The 26,088-nt window shown below is 42.2% G+C and overlaps 1 protein-coding gene and 1 long non-coding RNA gene across 2 annotated transcripts in view; both read right to left on the reverse strand.

The window, feature by feature from the left end:
• The window catches only part of lats2 (large tumor suppressor kinase 2), a 16,350-nt gene extending 975 nt beyond the window's left edge, over positions 1-15,375 (reverse strand). The window contains exons 1-8 of the mRNA XM_044020059.1: positions 14,932-15,375; positions 6,572-6,704; positions 4,884-6,466; positions 3,205-3,432; positions 1,800-2,154; positions 1,484-1,666; positions 1,287-1,393; positions 1-436 (exon numbers count right to left, since the gene is read on the reverse strand). The exon at positions 1-436 is cut by the window's left edge and continues 975 nt beyond it. Of these exons, the coding sequence (XP_043875994.1) occupies positions 1-436; positions 1,287-1,393; positions 1,484-1,666; positions 1,800-2,154; positions 3,205-3,432; positions 4,884-6,466; positions 6,572-6,704; positions 14,932-15,327 (3,421 nt within the window). The 5' untranslated portion in view covers positions 15,328-15,375. The remainder of the gene's footprint in view (positions 437-1,286; positions 1,394-1,483; positions 1,667-1,799; positions 2,155-3,204; positions 3,433-4,883; positions 6,467-6,571; positions 6,705-14,931) is intronic.
• Positions 15,376-15,559: 184 nt separating this feature from the next.
• Positions 15,560-25,921, reverse strand: LOC122765650. Its single transcript, XR_006359991.1, has 2 exons — positions 25,687-25,921; positions 15,560-15,650 (listed from the first exon to the last, which is right to left on the reverse strand). It is a non-coding gene; the product is annotated as an uncharacterized LOC122765650 (long non-coding RNA).
• Positions 25,922-26,088: the final 167 nt, after the last annotated feature.

The following is a 26,088-nucleotide window of genomic DNA, read 5'->3' on the forward strand; positions in this document are numbered from 1 at the left end:
TGCCCGGCGGCATCTCGGTGGCCTCCGGGGGCTTGGGGTAGCGGAAGGGGCAGCCGTTGTCGTCGAAGAACCGGCGGAAGGTGAACTCGTAGAAGGCGTGCTCCGGGTGCTTGCCGTGCGGCGAGCAGAGCATGTCCAGCGCACGCGTGCTGTCGCCGCTGTCGCTCCACGCCCCGGGGCCGCCCTCCTCCTCCACCGGGTCAAAGTTGGACGTGTCCATCGGGTGTGCGATCTTGGGCCGGTAGGGGGCCGGCTGCTGCCGCAGGTTGCTGGAGAAGTCCATCTCGGTGAAGAAGGGGTGGGCCTTGATCTCGCCGGCGCCGTTGGCGCCCAGGCGCTCCTCGGCCGAGCAGCAGAGGCGCGCAATGATGTCGACGGACTCCGGACTCAGTTTGACCTGCGCAGGCACCTGTAGCGTGCTCTCCCAGTTTATCACCTGTGGACGGAGAGACAGAATACATGAGGTTACCACGGTTACACGATCATTCCCGCCCTCCCGATTTGACTTAAAGATCCAGTACGTAACATTTAGAGTGGTTTATTGGCAGAACAATTTCATACCAAGAAAATATCGATCTCTCAGTAAAAACTTATCACGTCAAAGCGTTAAAATACAGCGGAGACGGACTTTTCACAGGAGGCAGATTTTTGGCGCTTTTCCACTACACGGATTCAGCACAGCGCAGCTCGGTATGGTTTTCCATGACTTTGTAGAACCTCCTCAAAGTGGGCGGAGTCATAGTCATAGTAACGGCTGCGTGAAACAGCCGCGACGCTGGTTTTCTACACGACACTAAAACACAAACTAGTGACTTGTAAAGCAGTCGTTTTCAGGCGTAAACGAATCATTAGAATCAGTTACATTAAAAAGACTTGTTCACTGAATCGTTCAGTACTTCTGCATGACACTAGATACACCACTGACAGACTCCTCTGTTAAATACTGACATTTCCTTTGCTAAATGTCGGAGATTAACGCACGTTTTCAGGGAATTTTAAGTCCGAAACCGATCTACGGTTCGTTCATTGTCGGCTTTGATTCTCACGTCGGACGTCGCAGCTCACGACTCTTCCTGTGACGTCGACGTTACATTTTTAGTATCGGGTCAGCTCGTTTAGAACCTCAGGTACTGTCACCGATGGAAAAGCAAAAAAAAACAAAGCGAGTCGGAAACTACGTCGCGGAAAAGCGCCATTATTCTCTCATGGTCCTCCTCTTCCTCACATACACAGCGAGAGATATTCACGTCCATGTTGAGAACACAGTTTTTCTCTTCTTCACTGACCTTAATCTGAGTCTCAGTGGGTGTGGAGGCCAGGAAGGGCGGCTGTCCCACCAGCATCTCAAACAGGATCACTCCCACGCTCCACCAGTCGCACAGCTGAGTGTAACCTGCACACAGACGCCAAAAATAATCCCACACTGTGCCGACACTTCGCAGATTAACAACGCTTCTCTGCCGATGAAACAAAAAAACCCCACCTTTGCGCAGCAGCACCTCGGGCGCGATGTAGTTGGGCGTCCCCACCAGCGAGTGAGCGAGGCAGCGCTGGTGCTGCCGGTTGGCTCGCTGCTCCAGGGTCATCAGCCGGTCGCCGCAGCGACAGTTGGACACGTCGTCCCAGAAGTCGCTGGGCTCCATGCTGTCCTGTCGCACGTGGCTCCCTGAAGACACAAGATGGGGGACAAATGACGCACAACCGCTAAAACCTTCTCCGCGTTCTCCTCCCACAGTCCAAAAACAGCTTTACGAGACACTCTGGACACGGAATTCTCAGATAAATCCCCGAAGCCTCACCTTTCTGGTAGTACTTGGAGTTGTGCGTCCAGCGGAAGCCCGTGCACAGGCCGAAGTCCGTCAGCTTGATGTGTCCGTCGCGGTCGATGAGGATGTTGTCCGGCTTGATGTCGCGGTGGATGAAGCCCATCTTGTGCACGCTCTCGATGGCCAGCGTCAGCTCGGCCACGTAGAAGCGCGCCAGCGGCTCCGGGAAGACGCCCATGCGGATGAGGAGGCTCATCATGTCCCCGCCGGGGATGTAGTCCATGACGAAGTAGAGGCTGTCGCGGTCCTGGAAGGAGTAGTAGAGGCGCACGACCCACTCGTTGTCCGCCTCCGCCAGGATGTCGCGCTCCGCCTTCACGTGAGCGACCTGTTTAAAAAAAAAAAACAACAGATCATCAAGTAGTCGTTTGAATTTCTTTTTCAGCATCTTCTGTGCTCACAATTATCATGGTTCATAAACCCTTTTTCAAGGCCAAATTCAAGCACTTTTAAAGGTAATTATTTCTGTTTTATCATATTAAAAAGAGTTGGAATTTTGCTATAAATAATTCGGCCAATAAGCTATTTTGTGAGAGAAAGACGGTGAGTATTTCAAGCATTTTAAGCACTTTATCCAAAATTCAAGCACTTAAGCACCCGTACCAACCCCGAAATTTGTTGTGACATGCACGGACGCACATGGGCGTGTTCCGTGTCAAGATGGAAATACCACAAATGTTTAAAATTGAAAAAGTGCTTTTGATGCTCGGGGCAAAAAAGAAGAAGGGGGTCAATCTGGGGTCAATTTGTCCACTCTGGAATAAACAGAGAAGCTCAGGGTCCGTCCACACAGGGACGTGGTCTTTTCAAAAACATAGCATAATAACCTATAAACAAAGAGAACTCCTAATCCCCCCCCCCATTTCTGTTTATGATATGAACAACATGACATTTCCCGAGGGAAAATAAGTGCAATTTCTATAATATGATGCTTAATTTACCATTTACACATGATCACGGTGCATTTATATGATTCTGAGACGGAATATTATAGTATTTCACAATTTGATTAGATTCTAAATTTTTACAAATTCATCCTGCGGGCCGGACTGGACCCTCTGGTGGGCCGATTCTGGCCCGCAGGCCGTATGTTTGACACCCCTGGTTTAATGTCGTAGTTCATTCATTCATTCATTCATTAGGATCAAGTTGGAGTCATTATGACTCCATTGACTCGGTTTGTGACTGCGACTCCAAGCCCGTGACTACTTCCGGTCCGTTGAGCTGTCGCTCAAAAAAACTTAAAAGCCAATCAGCAGGCAGCTTCATAAGCCCCGCCCCCTGGGTCAGAATCGCAAACAAAAAACCGCGGCGAGTCGGAGCAAACAACATTCCCAATCATTGCCCTTACAGACTCAGGGAAGTGCATTAAAATGACCTGGTTGCGGTTGAGGACGTCTTTCTTGCGCAGCGTCTTCATGGCGTAGAGTGCGCCCGTGTCCACTTTGCGCGTGAGACAGACCTCGCCGAAGGCGCCGATGCCCAGCGTCTTGATCTTGACGAACATGGACTTGTCCATCTTGGCTCGGCGCAGCCGGTTGTAGTTGGACTCTTTCTGGTTCAGCATCTTCCTCATCTGCTCCTGCTCCGCCTCCGACAGACCGGCCTGAACAAAGACGAAGAAGAAGAAGAAGAAGAAGAAGCGTTAAGTGTTTCCAGTCACGACCTCGGGAATGCGTCACCGGTGACCTCTGATGTCAAATTGAACCCGGTTTTCTCCGACACAGCCGTCTGCTGTGTGTCTGCCCGCCGTGTTTTTGTCTCCCGGAGGAAATTCTTTCAGTCTCTTTTTTCTTTTCTTTTTTTAAAGCTGGGTCAAAAAGGAGCAGAGGCCAAAGTCATGATTCAGGACAAGATCACGCAAACTGGAATGTGAACTCTGTGACTCCTCACACCGACACAAAAGTCTGGCTGTCTGTGAAAAAAAAAAAGTCCAGAGGGAGATATTTTTGGGGCGACGACTCATTAACACACACACACACACACACAGACACACACACAGACACACACACACACAGACTTTTAAACACACCATTAGCCACTAATTGCCTCAATTTTTCCAAAGCGTTTTGACAATATTCCTCTTCCATTGATTTTCAAACTAAAAAAAAAAAGCAGCCATTAATTTACTTTCCTGTCAAAACAAAAATTCCAGCGTCTTCAAGCGTCGCTTTAGGCAGTTACACAGAAAAATGTTAGAATTCACACGTTCATAGTTTCTTAACACTCATGTTTTTATGTCTTTTACTTACTAATCTGTGCAACTGTGGCTGTTCTTACGAATAAAGTTGGATTGAATTGGATAAACACATTAGTATCTATAGCACTTTTGTAAGGATTATTAAAACTGTTGCTGCTTAAAAAGTAAAAAGTAAAAGAAAACATTGATTTTCAAAGTAAAAAAACAAAAACAGCCATTCATTTACTTTCCTGTCAAAATAAAATTCCAGTTTATTCAGGCTTGTTCACAGTGTCTAAACACACTGATATCTGCTCTTTGTAAGAGTTACTAAAACTATTGCTGCTAACAAAGAAAAGAAAGTAGTTTAAAGAAGTAAAAGCAACTTTCACAGAGTTTAACCTAAAACGAATATTGAAATATCAATTATTGATGGATAAATGACCTAATTGTCAACTATTTTGATCATTTTTCAGCTTCTTAAATGTGAACAGTGTCTGGTTTCTTTGCTCAAAATAAGTTTGGGAAACTGACCAAACAAGTACTCAATTAATAAAGAAAAAACAAATTTATATGATGGGTAAATGATTTTTTAAATGATTGGGTAAAGCCGTGATTTCTACTTAAAACACAGATCTGAGGGCTTTTATTGGTAAAAAGCATCTACAATAATGTAAATCTGTAGAACATCGATTTGTATTTAAAGATGATTTTTTTTCTTTTACTTAAGATATAAAGCTTCTTCCATACTTCAATTATTTAAACGTCTGCATGTGGATGTGACACAACTGGCCCTTAACAGTTAAAATGTTTTGTTTTAATCTGCTTTAATCCGTCAGATTAACGCAGCGAGTGAGCCGAGCTCTCCCCCCTCTCACCTTTGACATCTCTTGCTCCAGCTGGAGCCTGCGGTTGAGCTTCTGCTGGTGCGTCTTCATCACGTTCTCGATGTGCTGCTCCATGTAGAACTTGAACGCGAACGGCGAGTAGGTCTTGATGCGCGACTCGCGCTTCTCCTCGTCGCGTCCGTTCTTCCTCACGGGCACCGGCGACGTCTGGATCTGCTTCTTGTCCTTCACCGCCTTCTCCCCCTTGCCCAGCTTCGTCTTCTCCTTCACCTGCTGCTGGCTCTCGTCTCCCCCCTTCCCACTCCCGCCGCTGCCCGTGCGCGCGCTCCTGGCCGCGGGGTTGCCGAGCTCCTGAGCGCCACACATGGCTCCGGCTCCCTCCAGGGGCCCCGACTCGATGAGCAGGTTCTTGGGGTACGGCGGCGGCGGGCAGCGTGGCTCCTGAGCAGGCTCGATGGGGTACGTCTCCTCGGGCATGTAGGCCAGAGGTTCTGCCGCATCCTGCCCCTGAGCCGTCATCCAGCCCGGGTGACACGGCCCCACGGCCGTTTTGGGCTCCGGCCTCATCACACGGATACTCTTGACCGGCTGCTGAATGGGCGGGGACGTCACGGCCGTGATGGTGTTCGGCGGCCCCAAGGACGAATCCTGTTTTCCTGCCGGAGGAGGCGCCGCCATCACAGGCCGGACACCGCTGGGGCCCGCAGAGCGACTGTTGAAGGAGTTGGTTCTGCTCGGGACGCGCACCTCCCCCCTGAACGGGCCCTGGGGCTGGGGTTGCCTGGCTTGAGGGGCCCCCTCAGGGCCTGGAGGCCCCGCCCAGTGGTGCTCATACAGGTCCAGGTTGAGGCTGGCCCTCGACGGCGTCATCAAGCTCTGTGGCAGATCGGAGAAGTCGGGGCCCATGGCTGCCACCCCACCCGGGGAACGGGACATCATGTGGACTTGGTGGGAGGTAGGGCTGGCCTGTCGGGGGTGGGAGTGCGGGGGCAGGTACAGGTTGGCGGGGTATCCTCCCCCTCCTGCGACTCCCGGCCCGTTCTGACCCATAGGCCCCTTCCCCTGCATGTTGACATAGTTGTCTTGTGGCGCTATGGGCGGCGGTGCCATCTTATTCTGAAAGGACGGGGTCCTTTTGACGCCGTAGCTGGCAGGCTCCATCATGTGAGGCCTGGCGTGACCGTAGTCGTAGTGGGGGCCGGGGACAGGGCCCCCTGGTGGCTGTGGCTGGAGTTGCAGGGGTTGGCCAGGGACGTTGTAGCTGATCATGGGCCCGTGCTGCTCCATACCCCCCGGGTAGCCCTTCTGCGGGGCCCCCGGTGGGTACATGGTGTTGCCCGGGTTGCTCTGGGGGGCCATGACCGGGGGATACGTTCCCATACTGGGGGGTCGACCCATCGGGTTCCCCATGGCCGGACCCTGCGATGCGCCAGACGGGGGCATCATGTAGTTCATTACAGGGGGGGCACTCATGTAGGGGCCCTCAGGGCCGTAACCACCTGCCCCATCGTACATGGGCGCCCCCATCTGGTGGTACGGAGGCATCGCGCCTGTGTCCCCTGCAGCGTCCATCGCAGGCCGGTGGTCCATGGTGTTTGGCATCCCAGCTTTTCCTACGAGGAGCAGGAGAGACATATTTAATTTTTTATTTTTTTATTTTTAAATGTAAATATCAACAAATAAACAGACTGAACTATTAGTTAGTATTTCATTTGTACCTGGTGACGTCTGTTTGATGACTCGGACGATGAGTTCGTTTCGAGGGTCGAGGTACCCCATCTTACTGATGTACTCTAGAGCAGCTTCGATGTTCCTGCTTCCTGTCTGCTTCAGCGCCCGCACGGCCATTTCCTGTGAGCAACATCCACAAACAGAACAGTAGTGATGAGAAACTCTGACTCAAAACAGGAGACATTTGATCAAGGACAAAGAGAAAAAGACGATAAACCTGGACTTTGAAATCGGTTGTATCGCTGTGTGTCTCTGTCTGTCTGTGTGTGTGTGTGTGTGTGTGTGTGTGTGTCTCTTTGTGTGCCTTTGTCTGACTTTGAAATCGCTTTGAAATCGTTTGGCACCAAAAATGTGACATTCAAATGAAGACACGTCTTCAGTTGAGTATTTTTCCATTAATTGCACAAAAAAAACACACATGTGCACGTCTACAACACACGAACATGAACACACAATCAGGTTAAATGTGTCTGACCTCAAGTAAAAACAGTCAAAATAAAAGCCTCAAACACACACATGACTCTGTAGGTGCTCAAACACCTGCATCCTCCTCACTTAGGGTCACGTTCCTCTGACTTCCTGTGTTTCAGAGGCAACGCCACATGAAACATGTCAACGAAAAAGTTATTTGAATCAAAATTTGGATAAAAAAACGAGTGTTTTATTAAGAATTTTAGATGAAAGGGGTCATAAAAAGTGTTTAAAATCTAATTTTGAATGGAAAATTAAGTTTTAGAGGCAATTCTGAGAAATAAAAGTGTAAAAATGACATTAGTAATAATACACTGATTGATTAAATAATATCAGCTGATGCAAATGATTAAAGAAATGGCAAAAATTCACAATTATTCTGTCAAACCTCCAGTTACAGACACAGAACTTTGAAGCGCAGACACAGATAAAGTCAAAGACTACACTGCTGGTGTCAGAAAAGTGAACCACAGAAGACAAAGAGTTAACGCAGACGAAGAATGTGATGACGGACTACATTAAAGACTTTCTTGTGTGGAGGCCAAATGTGAAATGTTGGACTTTCCCATGAATAATAATAATAATAATAATAATAATAATGTTGACCTGACATCGTCTGGACGAGACAAGTGAAAACTGGATAAAATCACAAAGAAGCTGAAGTAAGGTCCGTCTCTCTGTGTGTGTGTGTGTGTGTGAGAGAGAGAGCTGTATCTGTAACCTCCCCTCTACCCTTTGACCTTTGCATCTTTCCCTCTCATATAAACCCTCACAGGTGGACGAGCATGAGGATCTCATCGTCCCACACCTGTCCAGTTACTCAGGTGGGTCACTGTGAAAGTCCACAGGTATGTAGGTCACGCTCAGCAGGAATGTAAAGGAGTGAATGTACGAAAGCTGGTCGTTCCTGTGGTTCCTCGTTTAAAGGTCGAATTTAATGAATATTACAGGAGCATCAGAAGACAACGTTATCAGCATCAGCAGAAGACAACGTTATCAGCATCAGCAGAAGACAACGTTCTCAGCATCAGAAGACAACGTTCTGAGCTTCAGAAGACAACGTTCTAAGCTTCAGAAGACAACGTCCTGAGCTTCAGAAGACAACATTCTGAGCATCAGAAGACAACTCAGAAGACAACATTCTGAGCATCAGAAGACAACGTTCTGAGCATCAGAAGACAACGTTCTCAGCTTCGAAGACAACATCCTGAGCATCAGAAGACAACGCTTCAGCTTCAGAAGAAAACATTCTGAGCATCAGAAGACAACGTTCTGAGCATCAGAGGACAACGTTCTCAGCTTCAGAAGACAACGTTCTGAGCTTCAGAAGACAACGTTCTGCCTTTATTACGAGGTCCCTGTACCTAATAAAGTGGCAGCTGAGTGTAGTTTTACATGGAGAAAAACCTCCAATAAAAAGGTTTTCACAGGAATTCCTTCCATGTTATGAAGAGTGACTCATATATTCCACCTTATATGATGCAGTAAAGTCTTCAGAGACATTCGCGTCCTGTGTCTTCACTGCAGTAAACATGTAAACAAACAAAATCTGCCAAAAACAGACCCACACCTACATGAGGAAAACCCCTTGAATGGCACATGACCTCACTGCAGAGACATGTCCAGTCTGACCAGCTGCACACACACACACACACACACACAAAGCCAGCGCTGACCGGCGCCCCTGCTGGCCACACATGGATACAGAATTATATATGTATTAAAAAAAAAATTTATACATGATATTACCTTCTTTTCACGGCTCCAGTTTTTTTTATTTAAGAAGCAAAAATGGCTCTTTTCATCGAGTTAAACAAATATCGTCATGTATCGTGATATTATTGGTATTATATGTATCGTGAGGCGTATACCCTGCGATTCACACCTCTAGTTTTCATGTTTTAGCCACTATTTATATACAGTGTTGTGTGTGTGTGTGTGTGTGTGTGTGTGTGTGTGTGTGTGTGTGTGTGTGTGTGTGAAGAGGACAAACTGTGTGTGAGTCTTTGCTTTACAGGAACCTTTAATTGGCTGAAAAGCAGCAGCAACAGTGGGCACAGTCAGCTCTGAAACGCCGGAAATTCCAAGGCCACACACTTTCTACGCCTCATGTTAGTGTGTGTGTGTGTGTGTGTGTTGTGTAGGTGTAAATACACCAAAGCATGCCATGTGGACATGCCTAATTCAGTCTCCTCCCATCACACATTCATGTGCACACACACACACACTTGAGTTTATATTCAGTTTCCTGTGTGTGTGTGTGTGTGTGTGTGTGTTGCATTCCAGTGTAAGCATCAGACAGTGCTGACTGTTCTGTCCTTCACTCTCCCTCGTCTTCCTCCTGCTTCTCACACACAGTTAATCTCTTATTAATCCACACCTGATTTAATCTTATAAAAGAGGATTAAGTACGATGTTAAAAAAAAAAAAAACTGTAGATGAAGTTTATAAAAAGGTTGTTTAGTTTAGTGAAGAGCCGTAAAAACGAGAGAAGAGAGAGGTAAATGGAGGATTATTTAGATCAGTGGTTCCAAAAGCCTGGGTCGCGACCCGTCTACGGGTGGCCAGAGATATTTTTTGGGTCCCCAAAAACAAATTTGCTGCATTTTCACAACTTTTTAAGTTAAGTTTTATAAATATAGGTTTGAAATGATGTGCATAAAATGAAGTTATACGTAATTCATTTACCAAACATGTTGAGGAAACACAGAGGCCATATTCAAACAGAACTTTACCAAAACAATATTTTTCTTTGTCATTTTTTAATTTTAAAAGTATTTTCCCTTATCTGGGACCCTTTATTTTTTTCTTCAAAAAATAGTATTGCAGTGTTCCAAAAAACGCTTGTTCTGTGTGAATAAAAAAGCCAATAAAATTTGAAAAAAATAATTTTCAAAACAAATTGACTCTTTTGTCTCAATGTATTTATTTGCCATACAGTAAATATAAATAGAAAACTAGCTATTAAATGTATTAACTTTGAGCATGGGAGTATTAAAGGACATTCAAAAGGTATTTCCTGTGCTTTTTAGACAATGGATAACAGATAGACAGGAAGAGAAGATAAAAAAAAAAGATGTGTGAGTCACGGAAGACTATGTCCATTATTTATAAAAAATAATGGACATTTTCTTAACTTCATCTTTTCTATTTAGTAGAAAACCAGTGTTTGTAAACATAAGTGCAGATTAACTCAAAGAAATAATAAAATAACTCGTCTTTTTGGATTTCATGTGTGTTTAGGACATTTTCTGGCGTCAATGCTGACTTTTTCCAGGCATGGAGACCAAAACCTGGTCCTACTGATGAGGCAGATTCCAATTTTCGGGGCACTAAATAAAGTTAGAAGTGAGATTTTTATTGTCATTAGGTTACGGGTTGGGAGTAACACGCTGTCCAAATCAATACAATGTCCTAACAAGAATAGCTGTCCCAATCTCTGTGTGTGTGTGTGTGTGTGTGTGTGTGTGTGTGTGTGTGTGTGTGTGGAAGTGAGCCCGGTGACCCCGGCTGTCATGGCGACAGATGTTCCTTGCTCACATTCCGCAAGACCAGGAAGAAGGAATCCAAGTTATTTGGAGTCAGGATCATCTCCGTTTCTGTGTCTTTCCGTGTCCACATTTTCACTCTGTGGTCACGATCGACAGAAAGGACGACTTCTTCTAAAAAAAAAACGCACAATCACCGGCCGACAAACTCGACTCTGTCCCAACAGACACACAATCCCCCCTCCCTTGACCAAATTCTTCTAAAACACATTCCCCTCAAATCAAAGCCACATGGAGGACGTTCAGGAGCAGAGTGCAGCTGGACGGAGACACCGCATGGAGGACGTCCACACATCATTTCCACACAGAGATCCATAAAAAACATCCTCGTCCTCCAACGTCCAATTCAACGAAGCTGCTCCAAACACTTGATTTTAAGGCTTCAGACTGGGCTAATTTACCAAATCCACTAGCGTTGTAATAATTGGGGTTGCAAAATTCCGGGTAATTTTCAAAGTTGGACACTTTCCGTGGAAATTAACGGGAAATTATAGGAATTAACTAGAAACTTGCAAAGTTGAAGGTTGGGAACACAAATATATTATAATCTTGGCTAAAACAATCAGATTTGATGTGAATACCAGTGAGTAGTGATTATAATACTGATTATTTTCTCAATCTTACGGTCCATAAAATGTCATTTAAACACGACAACCAGTGTTTGTCAAACCTGGAAATGACGAATGCTGTTCTCGATGTTAGGTGGAGCAAAGAAACAAAGAAAATATTCACATTTAAGAAGCTGAAGCAATTAGAAATCTTGTTTTAATCATGAAAAAAGAATCAAACCGATTAATCGATTGTCAAAAAGTTTACTTTACTATTACTTTAGTAATTGATTCATCAAGTAATTGTTTCAGCTCTACTGTACAGTTGAGTATAATATGCTATTCCTCAATCACAGGGACATAGCACACGACTACTGAACTACTAAAGCTACTTCTCTGAGCAAACAACACAGACAACGCCACACATTTGAGCTAAAGGACGACATAAAGTCATGTGCTATTTGATGATATTATGGGCTAGATGATATTTGATCTATGGTGTTAGGTGTAAACTGCTAGCTTACTGGTAAACCAGATATGCTAAATGTCAGCTAGCTACCGCAAACGTGAAGCCGTTTCTTTCTGTTAGTTCAGCTAACTAATCTACATATCTGCATTTTTCTTGTCATATTATTTAACTGAAAAATTGCAAACAAAAATCATTATTGTAAATATGTTTCTTATACTGTTCAAAATTCAAATTTAACACACAAAATCTGTTGTTCGCGTACAACTGCAGTGTTTTGCTAAAATCTGCTAAAATCCATTTCTATTCTTGTTTTTCTTCATTTTAACTTGTTAATACACTATTTTAACATGCAGCAAATTGTAAATAACTGCCAGATATTCAAAGTTATCCCGCAAAAATGATTAGGTACTTTGTACAAGACTGGATCAATCACATCTTTGCACATTTATAAGACTTCTGTGTGTATTTTGTTGGTGTTGTTCATTGGCACACAAAATATATCAATTTACATGTTCTAAAAGCAGAGTGAGTATAAACTTATTTGTTCCCATCCTCTTTCCACAACTCAACATAATCTACATATTTTTACAATACACTATACCAATTTTCTCTAAAAAAAAAAAAAAATAGTGTGTATATAGAGCAAATATTAACTGAATTTGGACAATTTAAATGGGGAAAAAACAGCATTTAATAGAAGAAAAAGGCACTAAAAGGACTTCTTATTCTAAAGCTATGTAAATGAAACTAACTCAAATAAACCTACATATGTGCAGTATATTTAAGTAAAACGTCCAACATGTCACACACTGGACCTTTAAATAAAATAAATGAGTGAGAGGAGGGGGAAAGTCAACATGTAACACCTGCGCTGCTTCCTGGTTTACGTTCAGTCGACTTCACACAGTCACATAAACGCTGAAGAAAAATTGTGCTGAACGAGCACCAGATTTTTTTTCTCCTTCCCCTCAAATCACTTCCTGTCCTTCCCCGTCATCTCGATGCGTGGCGTGCCACTACTCCACCCACTCCCCTACAAAACATTTCCTCTTAACAAAAAAAAAAACATTATGTAACGAGCCACACACACACACACAAAGAGGGAGGAGGAAGAGGAGGAAGAGGAGAACTCTTATCAGAAAAGAAAAAAGAATGGGTTTGCCACAGAAGGACGTGAAGGCGGGGATTTAAGTTAAGGGGTTTTCAAGGACATGGGAACTGATGTATCGTTGTTGTGGACAGATACAAACATAAAAGTGTTTAGAATAATTCCTGTCACCAATCTGGCACTTTTGATATATTATAAATAGTGCTTTTAAATGTTACTCTGAGATGCTTTATATACATTTAGACCATTAGACCAGCAACTCCTATAGACCATTTACGATATCTGGAAAATTATAAAACGATGGACTGGTGATCTGTCCAGGGTTTGACCCTCCACCTTTTACCCTATGCCAGCTGAGATCAGCACAGCACCCCCCTGTGGTGACCCTCACGTGGAGGATAAAGCGGTAGAAAGCAGAGAAATAGAGCTTAGCGCCTATTATACTTGTCATTAGGGTAGAACCTAATTTTATCAAAATAAAATACATTTTCCAGTTCATCAAATTTGGTTAAGAATTTATGAATAAAAACACCAGACAAAAACTACATAATAAATTAAAATGGAGCACTTATTTCATGACCTCACCTTATAAATTCACCTAAAGTTTAAAAAGAAATGTGTGATTCCTTTACGTGGGGTCCAGACAAAATGTCCCCAAAACTTGTGTAAATATGTGTTACAAGTACGTACAAACAAACACAAAGTGAGGACACACTTAACTCCCTAACCTTAACCACACAACTAAGTGCCTTACTTTATACCTTAACCCAACTTCTAACCCGAAAAAGCCATTGAAAGTTGTGAAGACCAGACACATGTCCTCAAAGATATAAATACAAGTATACACACAATCGATTGTACCACATTTTAAGTGACGACCCTCATAGAAATAAAACCCCTTACCCTTCCCTTTACCGTCACAACTAAATACCTTAACCCTAACAAAGCCCTTTCAAAAGATGTGAGGACCTGACAAAAATGTCCTCGCTCTGTACGGTGTATGTGTTTTTTTTTGGTCCTCACAAAGCCACACATACATGAACACACACAGAGAGACACACACACAGACACACACACACAGAGGTGAAGTGGGTCAGAGTACGAGAGGCGACACGGTGGGTGGTGTCGTTCCTGTTCCACCCTGTTGCCATTGAATGTCCACTTCCTGTTTGTATTGACTGGACTCAGCACTGCTGCTCACAGACCTTTCACACACGGTGGCAGCGACTCACAGTCAAACCAGCTGAGAAAATGGCTGCCATGTCCTTTATTTATTTATTTATTTATTTATTTTAAATCTCCTACCGTTAATACACATCTCCTGTAGAACCAAGAGAATTCAAGCTTCTTTGCTTGCTTTGGAGAATCGGGACACCCCTCATTAGTAGTAGTAGAATATGATGTCTGTGTTCATATGGATATAATAAAAAGTTCATTTATGATGTAGAATGAAACCATTAATGAAAGAAAACAAGCAGAAATTACTACTACTACTACTACTACTACTACTACTAATAATAATAATAATTGACATTAATGGCGCTTTTCCACGACACAGTTCGACTCCGCACGTTTTGTTTTCTTTGCTTTTACATCAGTGATAGTACCTGTTTTTTGTTTGTTTGTTTGTTTGTTTTTTTTTAGTTTCTGCTCTGACGAGGTTCCAAGTGGGTCGAGCCCATTCTACAAAAGTGACAACAACACACTGTCGGCCACTGATTGGTCTCTTCCATCACTGGAAGAGTCATGAGCGCGACGTCCAACATAAGAATCAAAGCCAACAATGAACGACCTGCAGATTAAAGTTAAAAAAGACTTAAAAATCTCTGAAAACATTAACGTTAATCTCCAACATTTAGCAAAGGAAATGTCTAAAATGTTGAGTCTGGTGTATTTAGTGAATTACAACCCGTTTGCTGGTATATCAGTTCAGTACTGAACGATTCTGTGAACAAATCTTTTTAAATCAACTGATTCTAATGATTCAGTTACACCCAAAACAAACTGCTTTATAAGTCACTAGTTTGTGTCGCGTATAAAAAAAAAACAAAAAACATGTCACGGCAGTTTCACGCAACCGTGCCACGATGACTCCGCCCACACTGAGGAGGAGCTATGAAGCCAGACCTCTGGTGTACAGAAAGAGTGGAAGCCGTTACATGTGCAGAAGCGGCTCCAGATGATTCAGCGTGCGTTTGCTCACCTGGTCACAGCCGGCGTTCACCAGCTCCTGCAGCATCTGTCTGTTCACCTCTCCGGCCCCCGCGGGATGTCCGGACCCGGAGGACGAGGAGGACGAGGAGGACGGACCGGACTCGTTGGCGAACGGCATGAGCGACTTGCGGATTTCCCGCAGAGCGTTCTGGTAGTTGTTGAACTTCTGCGGCGGCCGCAGCTGCTGCTGGCGCCCGGCCGCATCTTTGCCGCTCTTGCAATCGGGCGCTCTGCCGCTTCCGCCGCCGCCGTCGCCCCGGGAGCTGCCGCCGTGCAGCGCCTGGCTCACCAGCTTGGCCGGCTGCTTCAGACCCTCCTTGATCTCCTGCAGCCGCTGGCGAGTGTTGCCCACGTACGGGGCAGCTGGGAAAGTCTTTGGCCTCATGGCCTCAGTGGCTAAACACACACACACACACACACACACACACACACACACACACACACTCTCTCTCTGAAAGATCCCTTTAAATGTGTCTGACCTAAATGGATAAATAATCTCCTCCCCTCGTCTCCTCTCCGGTGTCTGTGGTTCCTGTCGGTGCAGGTGGAGCAGATGCAGCTGATGTGTGGGATACTACAGGCATTCCATGGTGTGGGGTTCTTTTTCTTTTTTTTCCTTTTTCAAGGCTCGGGTTCCAGCTTATTCCAGGAAATGCAGCCGGTCATGAGGGCACGGCCGAGCCAGACCATGATGCTGCCAATCTGTGCCTGAGGACGAGAAGAGAAGAGAAGTTAGAGCAGCAGGAATGTGGTCAAGTGTAGTGTTCGTGTTTCTCTGAGTGTCTAAAATTAAAAGTGAACACAGGGTTTTGTTTTGTTTTGGTTTTTACGATATAAGCACAGGAAAGAAGAATCTCAGACTTTCTGCTGAGACAGAAGCATTTTAAAGACTGAAAATCCTTCTATTATCAAATGAATTCATCTTTATTTTAATACAGGGCGGTGCGGTATATCCACATTACATCTACATCATGACACCAGTATGAAAAATATTATTACTTTTCTGCAGTTGTGTGCAGGGATCATAAATCTCTGCTTCTTTCATGTGAATATCTTCTGGTTTCTTTGCTCCGTGAAACAAAGAAACCATTTCAAGGTTTGGGGGAAACAACAACCAACATTTTCAACAATAAACTCATCGATTAATACAGAAAATGAAGATCTTTTGTGAACCACTGAATGCATCTCCTATTTGTGCAAAAGACAAAAACTATAACTTAGCATTAATATGTGTAAAAGCTGTTCTTTAGTCTGTTTTCAAAGATCTGCGTCGTCTGGTGCCTGGTGACAGCATTTTACACAGATTATGACCAGGGTTTGATGAAAATGATTTAGAATATTCCATTAATAATACATTTAAGAATAAATAAACTGTTTTGACAATCGATTAAACTGTGTTTTTAAACATTTTTTCAGCTTATCGTCAGATAAATCCTAAATCATTAAAGCATCATCATTTTCCAGGTTTGACGAACACGTTTCAACATTTTACCGACCAAACATATGAATATGAATTAGTTAATAATTATGAAAATGATCCATAGTTGCAGCCCTGGTGACCAGTGTTAGAGCGCTGCAGTAACCTGGACTCATCATCTTTAGTACAAACACAGCACAGTTTCATAGCTCATGCATCATCGAGGAATGCTACGGGTCATAAAATGCCACCTGACCCTCCCTCACTCCCTCCCTCCCTCCCCCCTCTTTCTACGACGAGCCCCATCACTGCATAGCTGCGGTTGCACAAGTCCCCCCCCACGCGCCCCCCCGCGGTCACTGCATACTTGTGCTGCGTGGTCATCAGTAAACACCGCTGTGAGCGGCTCAGCTCAGCGCTGCAGCAGCACGGGGGCCGCGGCGAGGCGGCGGCGGGAGACGACGGTCAGGCAGACATTCAACACCGCGCCGGAGGAATCTTCTCTGCACCAAACATACGACGCATTCTGCCACGGCAGCGTTTGCTCGTGCGGGACGGACGGGGTGACGTACGGGGACAAACTGAAGAAGACAGCGACGTCCAAACTGTTCTCAGCTGCTTTCGTGATAACTGTACGTCTGTGGAATGTTGCGACAGCGCTGCACAGCATGCAAATATGTTGACCTTTAACCCCCCGGCTGCGCTTGACCTGTCAGGGGTCAATCGCTGCCGACCTGTGCTTCAGGCCTGAAACAAACAGGGGTTAAAATGTCTCATTTAATTACAGCTTTTCTGACATTAAGTGCAACTGCAATTTGATTTACGATGTCATTTTTCCATTCTATTCTTTTTATATTTTAGTCATTTGGTTCATGAAATGTTCAAATGTTTTCCAAATATCTTGAAATAATGACGTTCTCAAATCTCTTTTGTCCACAAACCAAAATGATGCAGTTTTAATGATTTATTTGTTGTGTGGAGCAAAGAAAACAGAAGATATTCACGTTTAAAGAAGCTGAAAAATCACAGAAACTTTTAACTTGATTAAATCAAGTCATTTTTCAGTTAAAATGCAACTTTTTAAGTCTGATTTCAATATAACATTAGAGTTGCAAATAACGACTTATTTCATATTCAACTAAGTTGATTGTTTTCAAGTTGGTTCTTAAAACTGTTGATCTGCGTTTCCCCAAACCTTGAAATGATAATATTATTAAACGTCTTCTTTTGTCCACAAAACAAAATGATTCAGTTTTAATGATTTCTTTGTTGTGTTGAGCAAATAAACCAGAAAATATTCCCATTTAAGAAGTTACACAACTATTCATTTAATAATCCATTCATCGTTGCAGCACATGTTGTACATCGTTGTACAACATTAACTGTGTGATAGATTTAAAACGAGATTAGCACGTGCAGGTTCATTCAGTGAAAACCAGACACCGAGATTACACAGCTGTCATTTAAAGAAACATTCATCAAAAACAGCTCAATTTCCTCCTTTTTCGTTCTTATAAAGTTTTCCAAACACACCAAAAAAGGACTAAACGCTGTAGTGCCTGTGCCAGGCCTGTGAGTGGCGCTATAACTGCAATAATGTTTTTCCCCAAAGTTGCAAATTGGTGGCATTTTTCAAAAATACTGTTTTCGGGCACCAAAAAGCCGATATGAAACAAAATATTGGGGATTCACCTGAACTCGTTCTCATTGATTGATTGTTTCTACCATCTAATATTATTTTGGGGCGTCCACTGGTCTGGAGGCAAAAAACACTTAAAGTTGCTAATTGTACATAAAAAAATTTAACTATAATACACTTTTTTTTTTAAAGATACCAAACTATCTTTATCACAATATCTGTAAAAGCTAATCTAGTTTGAATTGGTACAATTACGTCCAGGAGATGATTTACAACTTAAAACTAAAAAACTGTCAGAATGTTTCAGCAAATTTGGTTGGGGACGCAAAAAAAACTCCCCTACGACCCATCTCAAGGTCCCCACCCAGTCTTTGGGAACCGCTGCAATACCGACCATGACCTCTGACCAACTCCTTCACAACAACAGCATATTTGGAGCAGATAAACATATAAACTGACATGATTACTATGTTTAATACACTGAGCTAAAACATCATCACATTCTCCTGTTCCGTCTCTGTGGAGGAAATAATGGAAACGCCATTGAATGAAAACATTCAAGTGGGAATTTACTGGACAAATACCATGGGAACATTTAGGTGTCATTATGTAACACTGTAAACAAAAATAAGAACATTTAACTCATACATGTTTACTGGACATTCACACTGTCGTCCTTGCAGTAGAATATAGTGTAGTTAATGTTGGTCGTGCTTTTAAACAATTTAAAAATCATTTAATATTCAATATTTAATTACGTTTGTCACTTTTTCCAGATAATAGGACTCTCGACGGTGCAGCCATATGCGATATTCAAACATGAACATGGAAAAAAAACCTGTTTTATTTCAAAATACACAGCCTGGAAGTGTATCAGACTGTAATTAGTCTGTCGAAATTAAAATAAATAAGTAATTATTAGGGTTGGGAATCACCAGAGACACCACGGTACGATAACGTCACGATATTCAAGTCACAATAAACCATTGTGATATTTAGGTCACAATATGATATTTTCACAATATTTAAGTCAGCATATGATATTATCACTAGATTATCCCGATATTTAAATCGCAATACATCATTGTGATATTTAAGTCACAATACGATATTATAGCGATATTTAAGTCATGATACCATATTATCACGATATTTACGAGTATTTGCAGCTCGAGTGAGAGCGGGCACTTGGCACCATCTAGTGGACTGAAACATCAATTGATTTTTTCTTCTTTAATGCTAATCCACAAAAGGTTTGTTTGTTTATTTATTTGGTGTCTCAAAGGCGATATGTCGGCACGCAAAATATGGTGATATTTTTGAACCCGGCCCTAATATCACAATCAAATTACAACAAAAAAAAAACAAATTCATGATGTTCAGTGCTGGCCTAAAGAAATGACAGAGATGTACTGTGTTTTCATAATCTGTGCACAGATACGACAACTATCTTTTTATGCACTATCTGGAAAATCCAGAGGAACGAAATCATGGCATTTAGAAACTAAACTCCCCCACCCTCCACCCGTCACCCTCCGCCCGCCGCTGGGACATTTCTGAGAACGACACAGTATCCACTGTTTGTACAGATAAAACTGCGTGTAGACAAAAACATGTTTGGTTTTCCTTTTTTTTCCCCATCTTTATGATGGCGGTGGTGGTGGGAGACAGAGCAGGGTGGGGCAGAGCTGCATGAATGTTGCCCCATCTCTGGGATCTCCAGCTTCCATTCCTGTGATGCTTCAGGCGCCATGTCTGACCAGTGAGCATGCCATTCCACAAGTAACTACAAGTAAACTCATACCAGCGTTGAATCATGGGACAGTCGGACCAAAATAACCCCCCCACCACCACCACCACCCACCCCAAAAAAACCCAAACACAACATCAATGTACGATGACGTTTGTCTGGAAAAGAAGAAGGAGGAGGAGGAGGAGCAGGAGGAGAAGTCCAACTGTTTATAATTCACCAGATTAAAAACACATTTGTCTGTAATTCACACCCAGCATAACTGACCCATCAACACATGCCGGAGCCTTATCTCTGCTTTGACCTTCACCTGACGTTTGACTCCAAACTGGACAGCAGTCAACCGTCTTACTATATTCACACACGAGTGGCTTCAAAAATAAAACAAAATATTATTCAAACTCGCTTTGAGAAGCAAAGTAGTGATGTTTTAGATTCATTTAGTGCTAAATTATACACCAAATTCTTTAAAAAACAATTGTTTTTTTGGGGCTGAAACGATTATTCAATTATAAATTAATTACTACATTATCGTTTTGAGTGCGTTTTTGATAATTAAAATCAATTTCTAAGATTTTTCAGCTTCCGGACTATGATCATTTCTGGGGGTTTTGCTCCATATAACAAATTTTGCTTTGAGGACAACACAAAACATAGAAGAACATCAATATTTTGAAGTTTTGGGGAACACCAATCAACATTTTCTGATTTTTATGGACAAAATAACTGATCAAGCAATTGAGAAATTAGATAATTTTTCAATAAAATGAGTTGTATAATTTCAGTTTATTCCATGTAAATGTGTTTCTTTGCTGAGGTTCATTAAAGGACACAACTTTTCTCAACTTAATTCAACCTTTTCTAAATAACACTTGTGGGTTTTGTGTCCGCACTACTCTTAAAAACCATGAAACAGGTCATCAAAAACAAAGGATTTTGTCTAATAAATGCTGCCATGTTGCTAAAAAAAATATAGATTTTAAGAAATTAAGAATGCAAACGTCATAAATAAATAGCATTTGTCCGATGCAGATTATTATAAGTGACCAATCTGCTCCTCCAAGACAATAAACTGAATATATATTTGAGATTATGCTCATATTAATGAGGATACATGTGAAAGTGGAAAAGGGAGCCTTATTTCACATAAAACACTTAATCCCAAAAAATATACCTCCATAAAACAGGTTTTTGCAAAAGAAACTAAAATAAATCAAAGCCTCATCACTTTATTGTGCAGTTCCTTCAACAGCCACTAGGTGTCAAGGGGAAAAAACGGCAAAATCTCTGTAAGAAAAAAATGTGACTTTAAATGACTAGAATCATCAAAATCAGCTTCTGACTGAATGTTTGTTGTTGATGAACTGTTATTTTAAGGGTTTTGTAGAAGGAGATGAACGTTTGACGACACCGTGCTGCTCACTCTGCCTCAGATAATCCACTCAGGTTTCCTCCACTTCTGCCAAAACACACGGCCGTCGTCGACGTCGACTTATTTCACTCTCCTGACAATAAAATGCTGGAGGAGAAATAGGTTGTGAAATCCGTCTTTCAGCACCGACTCTAATATTTGGAAACATCGCGAGCAGCTGACAGATTAAAAAGTTTGCTTCAGATTGCAGCTGGACTTTATCATCAGGAGTCGCTGGGATTAAATCCAAACCATCTGACGGACTTCGCAGAATCTCTTGGACTGCATTTGGAAAATTAGTACGTACGAGGAAAAAGAACATTAAAAAATAAATAAAAAATCCTAGATGACTTCAAGACGGCAGATACAAGAATGTGAATTTGAAGACACTCTTCAAAATAAGAGTTACAAGAGGGGCTTCAAATTAAAAGCATGGGAAAATGTGTGACAGTAAAGACAAAATAGAACAAATCATCCGTCCTTTAAAAAGGTTGTGGAGAGAACTGGATTCAAATATATCAATATTTGTTGTACTGCATTAAGTGTGGGAATCGGTACGATGTGATACGCGATACACGGTCCACGATACCAATAATATCGCGATACAGCGATTCTGTGATAATCAATATATTGCGAGACAATTTTACAGGGATACATCGCGATAACAACAAAAACATTAACGTGAAAAGTTAAGTGCAGCATAACGATCAGAGGAGGAGGAGAAGACATGAGGTAGTGACGGCCAGCGTCTGTTTACTTTACAGTGCCAGCATTTGTTCATTAAAATATCGATATTTGCCCTGGTGATTGCACGAGAAAGGACAACGATAGATAGATATAGATTTTTGGTTAATATATAATATATATATTTTGACCCGCCCCGTACTGTCTATCCAGTTTTAATCCACATTAAATCAGATTTCTACAGAAAAGTTGACATGATCTACCTCCATTTTTCCTGCAACCATGTTTAAAAGTTACAGTTTAATGTTTAATAGTAAAGAAAATACTAAAGATTTCTCAACTTCAGTCACAAGTCATTGACCAAAACTACACAGGTCATCAAAAAAAATACAAGTATTCAATGAAAAAAGGGAAGTTTTAGTGACTTTCCTTGGTTTGTAATAACTGTCCAATTTATTAGAATAACCGGCCAATGATGAGTATTTAGAAAAATACTATATATTATATATATAATATTGGGGACCACAACTAACAATCATTTTCATATTCAGTTAATTAAGAACTTTTTTGGTTTCGTAAAATCTCAGAAAATGTTGATTCACCACCGTTTTAATGATTTCTTTGTTAGATGGAGCAAAAGAAACCAGAAAATACTCACATTTAAGAAGCTTTTTGAACAAAAACACTGTATGAAAGTAGCCTTGGACGATTCCAGTTAAGATATGCATATTTTTGGATTGTTGGAGGAGGAAGCTGCAGAAAAGCCAACGGTCCAACCAAGATTCAAACCTTCCTGCTGCTGTGAGGCACCGGTACGAACCACTGTAACCCCCCATCACACACAAAAAACTCATTTTAAAAAGCAGCAACAACTTCAGCTGAACCTGAGGTTGTGGATGTGTGGAGACACCGATAAGCAACAAACAAAGTAAAGCTGGCGGCGTCCGCTGCCTCCACCAACAACACATTTTTCCATATTTATAGACAAAGAGAACGCTTGAGGACAAATCTGTGACAGAGAGAGAAAAGACGAGTGTGTCGCTGAGAAACAGAAAAGCTCCAGTGGTGCGTTGTGTAAAAAAAAGAAAAATCCCCCTCGGGTGGAATGTTTTAGCACGGCTGTTAGCGGTGTGACTGTGTGCAATTCATCCACATGTATCAACTTCACTTTTACGTGTTTAAAAACAGTTATGCCCATTGTGGTAAAAAAAAAACAAAAAAACCACAGCATATACTCCCCGAGTCAAACGACCCTAGTGGTCACAGGTTTTTATTAGCTGCAGCTTGATTGGGCATTGCGAACTTTAGCATTACACGCTAACACGCTAAACACAAGACAAGATTAAATACCGACACCTTTGATCCACTGGATCCAGAAGAAATTTTAAAATATATCATTATAGCCTGCCGTCTCAAGCTGTAAAAAGTAAGGTTTGCAAAAAACATTTATAGCTAACAACTATGCTAACAGCGGCAGGATGAACGGGCATCAAAGCTTTGTGCTGGAAACGACACAGGAAATTGCATCACTGCCAAAAAATGATATAAACAGAGAAGAAAATGAACACGCTTACTCAAGTCTTAAGTCTCAATAATGCAGATCAGAGCCAAAGCTACGGAGTTTGAATGGGGATTTCACAAATTCCCACTGGTCAAAAACAGCTAATCAAGCTAACTTCAGCAACCAAAACAACCCTCGCGTTTCTCTATTCTTCTTTAATTCACAGTGTCAATCAATATTTAAAAAGGTTCAGAGTGAAACATTTAGCAATATATAATTATAAAGTTGGATGTGTGTTGATGTATGTATCGCGGGCTAGCCATTGTTAGCAATAGCAGTTGACAACGTTAAAAAATTACTACGTTTAACACCTGATTTACTGTGAAACAAATTCAATTTAAGTGGTAAAAAATAGTTGCGTTTATTTTGGTGGCAGCCATATTGGTATCCTAACCCAGGATTAGCAACCCGTCCTGAACTGGAAGTGGAAATTCCGAGTTCCGACTACAAACGGAACGCAGCTTATTCTGGGTAACGTAAAACAACAATTCAGGTGATTGTACATGTAAAGAAAATGAAGTAGAACCTTTGTTATACAACAGTTTAGTTGTTTTCATTTATAACTCCTGCACAGTATTTCTTATTTATATTTTGTAACCATGTTATCTTCTCTTTTAAAAATAATTTCACTCTGCGTTTTTCACCATCATGTTATTTCCACACAGTTCAGCTGGTTCTTCTTTATTTCAGAGCAGCAGGGATCAGGACGACCTGCTGGAGCTGTCACTGAAACCCACATCCACACAATCCACAGCCAAAACCTGCCTGAGCTCCAGTGATGATTTCACACCACAGTGATTCTTCAGCACTGACAGAACCACAATCAAATCCAGCTGCACCATCATCATCATCATCACAGAGCAAGAATAATACAAGATTCTCTTTAAACTGACCAAAGAAATAATAAAGCCACAAGAAAATCAAAATTCACAATAAACCTTGGATGGTCTTTCTGAGTTTTCTCAGTTTAAAGTCAGACAGAATTCAAGATTAAAGTCAGAATTCTGAGATTAAAATTGTGATATCGTGATAATTTCATATTGTGACTTAAATATCGTGATACATACTGTGATATCATTGTAGCGTGACGTAATATCGTGATAATACATCCTGGTAATATTGTGTTGTGACATTAATATTGCGATAATATCGAATTATGACTTAATATATTGCGATAATACCATATCATGACTTAAATATTGTGATAAATATCGCAATAATATCATGTTGTGACAAACATCGTGATAATACCATATTGTGACTTATATATGACTTATATATCGTGATACATATTGAGATAATATTGAATTTTGATTTACATATTGCGTTGTGACTTAAATATTGTAATAATACCATGCTGTGGCTTAATTATCGTGATACATATCGGGATAATATTGAATCGTGATTTGCAAATTGTGATAAATATCGTGTTGTGACTTGAATATCACGATACATATCGGGATAACATCGTTTCACGTCGTCTCTCGCCCCTACTTGACGATTAATTCTGCCATTGAATAATAATAATAATAATAATAATAATCTGTAGATTATTGTTGCAGCTCAGCATGAGACATTTGCAATAACTGGCAGTTGGTGTACCTAATAAAGTGGCTGCGCGTGTCTGCTGTCACTTTAACACAAGTTAAGTGAAAAGTTTAACGAACAAACACACTTTTATAAGTAAATGTCATGTACTGCACCTTTAAAGCACATGTGACATGAGTCGTGCTCTTTAAAACACACAATGAAGTTCAAAAACACAACATATGTACAGTTAGATTGTTATAACTGCAGGTAGAGGGTGTAGATTTGAGAGGCTGGGCTTTAAAAACTCCCATAAAAACGGTCAAACTAAACTTCCCAGACGTGTCAGGAGCAGAAAAACACAAGGTTCGAACCGTTCACATCCGTGCCAAACATTTAGACCCGTTACAAAATGGTGTCAGTGGAGTTTAGTCTTTGTACTCGGGGCCTTGGACATGGAAACGATAGGAAATCCCTGTTTTAACGTCCTGTGGCCTTCACAGGAGGAGGAGGAGGAGGAGGAGCAGCAGGAGGAAACAGCAGAAACAAGCCCAAAAACACACACACACACACCTCACTTCACAAAAACACGCAAAGACAACAAAAAAAACACACACTTTTCCACTTCAACAAACCCGGGACTGGACTTTTCCCACAGCAACAAGTCGTGAAAATAACTCCACACCACCTCCTCCTCCTCCTTCACCTCCGTCACTCCCCTCCCCAAAAAGAAAAATCCCAGCAGCTCAACTCACCATGTGATGGACGTAAAGAGTGGACTTTCTGTCCCACTTTTGCGACGCGAAACTCGCCCGAACTACGACGCGTTGTCGTGGGTAAAAGTCCGTCCGTGTGCGTGGGTCTAAGCGCGGGGGCTCAGCGTGATGAAACGAGCCTCCATTTTCTGCCCGGATTGACTCCAACACACACGCAGCAGCGGCAGCAGGAGCAGGAGGAGCAGCAGGAGGAGAAATGCAGCACAAAGTTGGACACTCGCTGCATTGTTAACATTCCACAGGTCACGTGACGGACCGACGCACGTCAGCGCCGAGGCAGAGATCGTCTCTGACAGACGGGAGCTCACTCTGTTCTCTGTTCACTGATCCTGTAGTTTCTAGTGTAGGACCCTAGATTTAAAGATTTATGCCACTCACATT

Source organism: Solea senegalensis, linkage group LG2 (genome assembly GCF_019176455.1).
Source record: "Solea senegalensis isolate Sse05_10M linkage group LG2, IFAPA_SoseM_1, whole genome shotgun sequence".
In the NCBI taxonomy this organism is placed as follows: Eukaryota; Metazoa; Chordata; class Actinopteri; order Pleuronectiformes; family Soleidae; genus Solea; species Solea senegalensis.